General features: G+C 36.2%; 1 protein-coding gene across 2 annotated transcripts; it reads left to right on the forward strand.

Annotated features, from left to right (window-relative positions):
• The first annotated feature begins 1,821 nt into the window (after nt 1-1,821).
• Nucleotides 1,822-9,602, forward strand: LOC133857796 (uncharacterized). 2 transcript variants are annotated; one of them, XM_062293153.1, is made up of 3 exons: nt 1,849-1,953; nt 2,942-2,985; nt 6,872-9,602. In XM_062293153.1, exon 3 carries the CDS (start codon nt 6,983-6,985, stop codon nt 9,227-9,229), a length of 2,247 nt encoding a protein of 748 aa, XP_062149137.1. In that variant the 5' UTR covers nt 1,849-1,953; nt 2,942-2,985; nt 6,872-6,982; the 3' UTR covers nt 9,230-9,602. The 2 variants fall into 2 exon arrangements, with proteins under 2 accessions (XP_062149129.1, XP_062149137.1); XM_062293145.1 differs by lacking the exon at nt 2,942-2,985 and having other exon boundaries at nt 1,822-1,953.

Consider the following 9,602-nt stretch of genomic DNA (forward strand, 5'->3'; position numbering starts at 1 on the left):
GTGATAGGGATTCAAGAAGAATTACAAGGCTTAAGGCATGCTACAATGGTCTATGCGGGTAGAGATTCTAATAATGTAGCTCATGTTTTATTAAAGGAGGCCTCTTCGAAGGTAATAGATATGGTATGACTGGAAGATATACCTAGCTTTATATTGCAATATGTGCTTAGGGATTGATTGTGTCCCTAGATCCTATTTTGGGATCAGTTTTTTTCTCAATGAAAGAATTTCCACGTTGTTAAAAAAAAACAAAAAAAAAGGTCCTTTGTGATTCTCACCTACATTTTTTGTTAATTCTATCAAAATTAGATTACATACTTTAAGAAGGATAAGCAAGTTGAAAAAAATTCTATTTTATTGTTTTATTCAACTGGATAGGTCCAATTGGCCGACCACCTCCTAGCATACTGGCCATGTCTGAAACCAAATACATGTGAACCACTTTTCCCATGTGAGGGTTGGGGGCGGCTTAGAGGCTAGGCAGTTATAAGGCCTCCAAATATATAAGCCCTATTTAAAAGATAGAAACTTTTAAAAAAATGTTATTAAAGGCCCCCTTTAGAATTTGTCACTTGAATTTATCGTTTTTAAGCCTTAAAATTTATCAAATTAACCTTGGTGAAAGAGTCTTGAAAGTAGTGTTATGTCATTAAAGGTGAGACCTTCTCCTCGGAGACCCCAGAGACATTTATTTTTCCAATGTTTATGGTTTAGTGTTATAATGACATAAGATTAGAATCAAGCTAGGTTCATAGAGTATTTTCGAGTGTTTATGGTTTAGTGTTATAATGATATAAGAGTACAATAAAGCTAGTTCTATATATTATATAGTATATGATGATATATTTGTTTAGTATACGTCCATGTAATGTGTAATGTGAATGGTTAAAATATCATAATTAAATTCAAACTCATAAACTTAAACTTTTGAATTGAGTAGCGTTGGGACATATTATGATAAGGTTTCAATTCAACCCTATGGCTTTCAAAGTTATATTAATACGTTATGGATGCACAAAGTGTAGAGTTTCATTATTTATTTATTTTTTTTCTCTGTTTTTCTTATTTCTTGCTATCAAATGAGACAGTTTCATCAAATTGCATTACATGATCGCAATTAAAAAGCTCCAATTGGCCAACCAGCCTGAGGATAGTCATGGCTAAATAGAGGAGATCCCTTATTTTGGTTTATGTAATTAAACATCATATTAATTTTAAGATTTTGGATCTCCAATAACTTATGAGCAAAGTATGAGGGAGTTTTTACGAGGCACACATGTTCGAATAAGTGAGCAACAACTCAAATTTTACTCGAGCAAGTGAGTCCTATTAAAGACTCTAACAAGCGGGCTTATGTAGTAAATTGTTAAAGATTTGAATCTCAATTTCAAACCTTGCTCTACAATGTGGTAGGTTGACAATTAGGTACATTATACATAAGTCTATACATATTATAATAAATTCAAATTGTGAAATCAATAAATTAACCACCTTGCAATTTTTTAAAAGAAGGTATGGTTGGGATTATTCATTATCTTTATGGCCCTACATGAGTATTTATACTACAAAATGTGTGATGGCATTTAATTTATCAGTAACATTTTATTTTATTTTTTATTTGGTAGAAAATAACCATGAATACTTTAGCACAATGCAAACTCAATCCAAGAGTTAAAATTTAACCCTAGTTAAGCATTTAGGTTCCAACTAAATATAAAATAAAGCATTAGGGTTAAAAAAGAAAAAAAGAAAAGAAAAAAAAAAGAAGTAAAATATTAACCAAACCCATACTTACTTTTTTTTTTTCATTGTTATTATTATGTTTTAAAGTTATTTGGGCATATGAGAGATTCCCCTCATGTTCTCAGGAGCTCTTGACAAATGGGTGACTCTTCATAGTGATGGTCTTCTCAGATTCCAAATTTCTTCAATCCAGAGACTTTCTCCAAATGGGTATTTACTAAACTCTCCGTTTTTCAATTTTGCTACGGTAAAAACAAAATTTGATGACAAATATGTTTACTATCTTGAAAAAATGAAGAATCTAGGGTTTCATTCTTGAAAGTATTGAATGATAAGAATTCAAAACGGTGGTACTGAAATTTGACCGTTAGTCTGATTCCTCTACAAGTAGATCCATGGCCAACTTTGCTCAATTTGAAAATTTGAGTCTTCCAAGTTGGTGAATTCAGTTTGTGAATCCTTACCGTTAATGCTTTTTTACTCTTTACTCTTTTCTTTTTGGAAGTTTTGTGTGGTTTTTGGAGTATTTTGAAGGGCTTGCGTGAAAAGAAACGGTGAATGAAAAAGTCGGGTTTTGATTTGCTACATTTTGTGGGCATTGTTGCGTGGTGGTTATAATTCTGTGTAAATGAATTTTTACATGTTGTTTGACATAATTCTCAGTCGTTTTTAGGTTATTGTCGTAACTTCAAAATTCTGTGGTGTTGACGATTGAGTATATAGGGCTGGGCCCTGGGGTAACGCACTGGTTTTTAGTCTTCACTCTTTTAATAGATTCCTGATCCAACCCTAATTTAATGAAGAAAAAGAAAAGAAAATTCTTATTCCAATAAGGATAGCTTCGTGATGCATGTGTACGTGTTGCATGGTGAGAATGCTTTGGTCTGGATAAATTAATTTAGTCTTTTTTTTTCTTCGTAGTTTAGATTGAATTTTGGGTTATTGTTGTCTGTTTAAGTTTTGCTGTTTCGAAGATTGTGTGTTGTAGTCAATTGGACTGTTCTGATCACTGATGAATATTCGGATTATCTTCGTTCACGGACATTGTAGATGCTATAGGGTCAGTTGTATTAAGGGGGGTTCTGGAGCATTTAATCATGAAATCAGTGTTAAATATTGCTCTGAAACAAATTTCTGATCAAATTATGCGAATGTATATATCAAAACAAGCTATGATGTTGTTTTTCTCTTGTACTAGCGGTGTCACTGCACTGTGGGGACTCGGGGACCAGCAGAAAACAAGTGGGTAAATTTTGATGGGGATCAGTAATACTATCTGTCATATATTCCACAGCTATTGTTGAGTATATGAGATTCGAATTGCTAAAATATAATTTATTTTTATTGTTATTTCCCCCTTGTCGGCACTTATCCTTTTGAGTAGGGATTTCTATTGTTAATTACTTTTTGTTTTATTTGATAGTTCAGACAAGGCAAAGAAGAATCCTGATAAGCTAAGAAACACCTAATAGTTTAGGTCGATGCAAATAGGAAATATTTCCATACAGTGTTATTGAGGCAAAAACCTTCTTAATTGTCAAGTCATTGATTTACTTGAATGGCTAACAACAAAAAATAAAGTCAAGTATTCACTAATAATTTCTGATTATTTAGATTCACTTTTTTAAGAAGTTGGGAAAAAAAACCTAGCTTTGTTTAGTGACACACCTTTTCTTCTTCTGGCAGTTGAGGGGATAAACACTTTTTGAAGAAGTAAATAGTAAGAAAAAGTGAAAATATTATGAGATAATATTTACTTTTACAAAAAAACTTCAAATTTTCCCTAGAATTTAATATCATTTTTTTTCTTCATTGTAAGTCCTGATAATGAACTACAGATCTTGGGATATTTCATAAAAAAAAAGGGGGCTTTCTCGTTTCCCCTACGTAGGTAACTGTGCAACTGAGGTGTCAGTTGGTTCTAGAAACGGTGGCAGCTGTGCGAAATATTATAATATGTATCTATGATTACTAAACCTTCAGACTTGTGTTACTGTATGCTCTTTAGTAGTACCCTCTGGTAGGCTAATATGCCTAAGGTGCTTACCTACAACTGAGTAGTGATTGAGATGTTGTTGTTCAGGTTATTTTGAAAATGTGTGTAGTATGGTCAAGAGATAAAAATTTGGCCAATGTTGGTATCTTGGTTTGATTATACATTAAAATGGGGAGATTAAAGAGGATGTTTCTCATGTAATTAGGACAGGGTGGATGAAGTTGAAGGATGCATCTGGGAAACTGTGTGATTGTAGGATACTTATGAAGGCAAAGGGAAATTTTTTATTGAATTGGCATAAGGCCAATTATACTTTGTCGTTCAGAATGTTAGGCAAGCAAAAGACAACATTCTATAAAGTGATCAATGTAGAGATGAGGTTGCAGACGATGGATGTGTGGTGAAACTAGAAAAGATAGGATAATGAGTGAAGCTATTTGTAAGAAGATGAGGTTGGCACCAGTTGAGAATAAAATGAGGGAGCATGATTTGAGGTGGTTTGGACATGTACAGTGGATGCCAACAAGAGGCAAAAGGGGCAAAAGGGAGGCAAAGAACATGACATAGGTTGGAGGTAACTGTAGACATACATGGCCCTAGATAGGGACAAGTGGATAATGGATCCAAGTAGCTGACCCAAATTAGATGGGTTGAGTTGAAAATGCTTGCAGGAATACAAGAAAGATTGAGCTTTCTTCTGTCTTCGGGACTGACTTTTTTCAGTATGGACTGCATTAGATTTATTGCATTAAGGAATGATATGTGTGTAAGTGAAACAAAACTTAGGATTATGAAATGGTGAAATGTTTCTGATGTGATCTCTTGTTTACTAAAATATATCAATAATAAATAACCACTCGCAATAGTACGAATCCTTGTAGGATAAGGCTATAGAGAGGGTGTCGAACCTCAAGGACTGCGTAGGAATTGCTATCAAGTTTTTTAAGATTAAAAATAACTTAATTTAAAAGATATTTGATTTTTGTTTTCTTAAAATAAATACATAAAAGTAAAAGACATAAATTTAAAGATAATATGGATGAGATAAAGAATAGGGGATTGATTTCACCACTCACCGCATAACAATGATCAATAATAAATTAATAAGGAAAATTCATACTATACATGATAAAGGGCTCGTCTCACTCGAGTAGTCAAGAAATTACCTCTAAAGAATAAGTATAATCCATCTTCGGTTGGCACGGACCGTCCACCTAACCACTAAGATGCGGTACGACCCGTCTTCCCTAGGCATGGACTAGCTACGTCTTTAATAGGATATACACACAATCAATGGAATAGTATAACCCATCTTCGGTTGGCACAGACTGTCTACCTAAATTACACTAAACTAGGGTGTAGTACAATCTGTCTTTCCTAGGCATGGTCTATCTAATCCTCTTGATCATATATCAATTAAAACCGTTGTATAACAATCATTCACATAATCACAAAAAATATGAAGGATTGAGTTCAATCAATATAAAAGACTTTCTAAGACAAGATAAGAAATTCATAATGATTGAATATAAACATTAAAATCAATTCTCACAGTTATACAACCATCATGCATAGAGAAAATCTCAAACTAAAATACAATTAAACCATTGTTACTTGGAAAGGGCTACATCAACACCCTATTAGGAATTTAACCGCTCATCGTAGTGCTGGGATGGCCTCCTGCCATGGTATTCTCCTCTTCAACTTGTTAGGCCTCCAAGAAGAATTTCTGTCTAAAGCTAAGCACAAGCCTAAGCACCAAGCACCAAGCACCAAGCACCAAGCACACCTTCTCTTGAAGCTTAGGGGGTCTATTTATAGGGAGCACACAAGTCCTAGAAGCCCTTAGAATTCCATAAAAATCGCTCTTGAGTCTTCTTGTCTAAGTAGAAGATTGAAACTTTAATCCAAGTAGGAAAAAGATTCCAAATTCGGCCAAGATTGCGGTCTTTTATTGCGAGGCGATTTTAGCATAGTAAACGTTCGAATCAGAGAAAAGCTATTTCTGACATATTTGTTTAATATTTTATTAGCTTTCCAACGCCACCAATTTCATTGCAATCCGATATCTGACGCAAAATTTATGATCCAAACACTGAGACATATGCAGAATCCAAATTTGAATCCAATCCGATTTTGACTCTTAATAGAGAAATTCCGATTTAATCCTTCACTTGATTTGATTAAACCGAACCACATCATATAGGTATTCTATTATGATTGGTTAAGCTTAAACATATCTTCTAGGTCTTCTCAAAGTGTGCTTTAAGCCCAAAATTAATGGAATTAATTGTGTCTTTATTTAAAACCTGAAAACATTAAAACAACACAAAATCAAACAAATAACAATGCTAAGGAATTAACATATATAAGTTAAGGGGCTTGAATGTGTAACATTCAACGCTTATCAGTTTCCATGCCACAAGCTACAATGCATATGAAATTTGCATTCTGTTAGTTTTTAGTAATGGATCCTGAGTGTGCCTGTGTCTGTGTGGCATGTGTGTGTAATTAACAGGCAGCCATTTTTTAACCATTAAATGGGCATTACAAACTTAGATATTTTGTTGAAAAGGTTTGAAAATTCCAAAGAATGCTATAATTATGTGTAGTGGCATGTCATGGGCTTGAATCACCCCTCCCTTTTTGCTTTTGGAGAAGCAATAATATTCTTACCCTAACGTTTAAACTGCTATGAGCTTGAAACCCAAGTTTCACCTTTAAAACTTGGAGATCTAATAACGAGTGCTTAAAAACCTGTCTAGAAATCATAGGGAAAATTGTCATCTGGGGAAGGGTGGTGGAGTTCGTGGCTTACTCAGTAATTTCATTTAACATAGATTTGAACAAGCATTATTTCCAACTTGTATTGCTACATCATCTACTAGAATCAGGAGAATGTTTGTGCTTATCGTCCTGTTCAAAATAGAAGTGTTTTTTCTGATTCTAGCCATTGGATTTCATGGAACTCAAAGTTCATTTAGCGAATAATGAAATATATATCCTATTGTTCTTTTTGGTAGGATATAAAAGTTGGGATTCATATACCATTGGTCAAAATTCATTTTGAATGTCCCATTATTTAAATATATTATCATAATCTTGATTTTCTTTATTTTTGTTTTGGGTCAGGTTTATACTATTGAAGGTACCATCTAAGCCAAAGAGCGTCAGGTTGTAGAATCTGATGCTTGTGGTTATAAATTGCTAATTGCAGTATAGCTTGCCGAGGAAAAAAGTGCTATGGAGTGCAATAGAGATGAGGCAGTCAGGGCTAAAGAAATTGCTGAGAAGAAGTTTACAGAGAGAAATTATGCTGGTGCAAAGAAATTTGCTCAGAAGGCTCAAAATTTGTATCCTGGGCTTGAGGGGCTCTCCCAAATGTTAACAACACTTGATATTTTTATCTCTGCAGAAAATAAAATAAGTGGGGAAGTGGATTGGTATGGTGTACTTGGTGTGAGTCCCTTGGCTGATGATGAGACAGTAAGGAAACAATACAGGAAGCTAGCTCTCATGCTTCATCCCGATAAAAACAAGAGCTTAGGTGCAGAGGGAGCATTTAAGTTGGTTTCTCAGGCATGGGGTTTGCTATCAGATAAGGCTAAGAGATTAGCATACAACCAGAAGAGGAATTTCAAAGGATTTGAGCAGAAAGTTTCAGCCCGGAGTAATGTTGGTCCATCTGTGCCACCCAGAGCAAATGGCTTTCATAATGTTACTAGTAATGTTGCTTCAACTGCAAGGAATACACATAGCAATACTCGGGTGGGTCCCACCTCAGTTCCTTCTCCTTCACATATGAAAACTGATACTTTCTGGACTGTTTGCAATCGATGCAAGACGCATTATGAGTACCTCAGGATTTATTTGAATCACACTCTGCTTTGCCCTAATTGTCAAGAGGCCTTTATGGCTTTAGAGAAGCCTCCACCTCCGAACATTTTTAAGTCATCCAATTGGTCTTCTCGCCAACAGCATCAGAATTCAAGGCATCCTGCCGCAAGAAATTCTTCAATTGCTCAAAATTCAGAAGCGGGGGGTTCTGCTGGTTTGAATTCATTCAATAACACAAACATCCACTGGAGTCCTCCGTCCAGAGCGGCTGCATTTGGTTGCACGGTTGCATCAGCTTCTGCTGCTGCACAAGCTGCAACTGTGGTTCAGCAGGCTAGTGAGAAAGTGAAGAGAGAGCGTGAGGAAGCACATTTGGCCCGTAAAGGAGAGATGCCCTTGAAGAAGAGAAAACCAGATGATAATGGTTTGAACAGTTGTGGAGGCCATGTGTCAAATCACATGACGATGGGAAATGGAGAAGTAACAAAGGGTTATTTCGGAACAGAAAGGACCTATGGTTTATCTGGTGCGTATAATAAGTCCAACAGTGAGAGAGAGTTGTCATTATTCGAAATAAGAAATATGCTAGTGGAGAAGGCTCAGATTGAAGTCCGCAAGAAACTTATAGAATGGAGCTCATTAACTGGAGCAAATACTGTGAAAAAAGAGAAAGAGAAGTTGAAAGGCAAAGAGACTAAGAAACAACAGAGTGTGGTGAATGGTGACACATATGATCTGCATAAGGATGGCGAGTCAAATGTTACAGATAAGGAGGCCGTTCCACCAATGTCAATCAATGTTCCAGATCCTGATTTTCACAATTTTGACATGGACAGAACTGAAGGTTCCTTTGGGGATGACCAGGTCTGGGCTGCGTATGATGCTGATGATGGTATGCCTCGATACTATGCACGAGTTCACAAGGTGATCTCTTTGAAGCCATTTAAGATGCGGATCAGTTGGCTTAACTCCAGAAGCAACCGTGAATTGGGCCCAATAGACTGGATTGGTTCTGGTTTTGCCAAAACTTGTGGTGATTTTAGGATTGGTAAACATGAAACTACTGGAACATTAAATTCTTTCTCTCACAAGGTTACATGGACAAAAGGCACCCGTGGGGTCATTTGCATATATCCTAGAAAGGGAGAAGTCTGGGCCCTTTACAGAAACTGGTCCCCGGATTGGAATGAGCATACGCCAAATGACGTGATACATAAATATGACATGGTGGAAGTGCTTGATGACTTTAATGTGGAACAAGGTGTGTCTGTTGTCCCCCTTCTTAAGATTGCTGGTTTCAGGACAGTGTTTCATAAGCACGTGGACCCCAAGGAGGTCAGGAGGATTCCAAAAGAAGAAATGTTTCGCTTCTCTCATCAAGTCCCAAATTACTTGCTTACAGGCCAAGAAGCTGATAACGCTCCAGAGGGTTGTCGAGAGTTGGATCCAGCAGCTACCTCTTTGGAACTCCTTCAGGTTATGACGGAAGCTAATGAGGAGGAGCCTACATTGAAGAACTGTGGAAGAGTTGAGGAAGAGATGTTGCAGAGTACCCCAAAAATAAGTGTAGATGAAATGGTAGGAAATGCTGAGACAGGTAACCAAGGAGAGATGGTAGGAAATGATGGCAAACAAACCAAAGATGACAGATAGTGGTGCACGGCAGGGTAGTCAGATCAAGCTGATGGGTAAATGATGCTGAAAAAGCTAAGAACTAGCATTTGGATGTCCCCGAATACACCCTTTTGAGGTTTTTGTTTTTTTAAGCCTGACTCCAATTGTAGAAATTGCTTCTTTGGCAATTTATGGATCGAAACTGATCCATAGTTTTTTGGGTTTCTTTAGCTGTACCATACTGTGACAGTTGAATTTTATATGAAAGCTCATGCATGACCATACTGAATACCAACATCAGGACTTTTCTGCAAGCTAAAGATAGTTTAGCAGATGAAGTTACAGAGTTCTTGGGCATTCATTTCATGAGCCGAAGGGGCTTCCCACCCTTCTGGATTTTGTTTCTAGTTTA

The sequence above is a fragment of the Alnus glutinosa genome, chromosome 1 (assembly GCF_958979055.1).
Source record: "Alnus glutinosa chromosome 1, dhAlnGlut1.1, whole genome shotgun sequence".
Taxonomy (NCBI): domain Eukaryota; kingdom Viridiplantae; phylum Streptophyta; class Magnoliopsida; order Fagales; family Betulaceae; genus Alnus; species Alnus glutinosa.

Excerpts from the sequence above, each read along its gene's own strand:
- LOC133857796 (XM_062293145.1), top strand. The coding sequence starts at position 6,983 with ATGGAGTGCAATAGAGATGAGGCAGTCAGGGCTAAAGAAATTGCTGAG.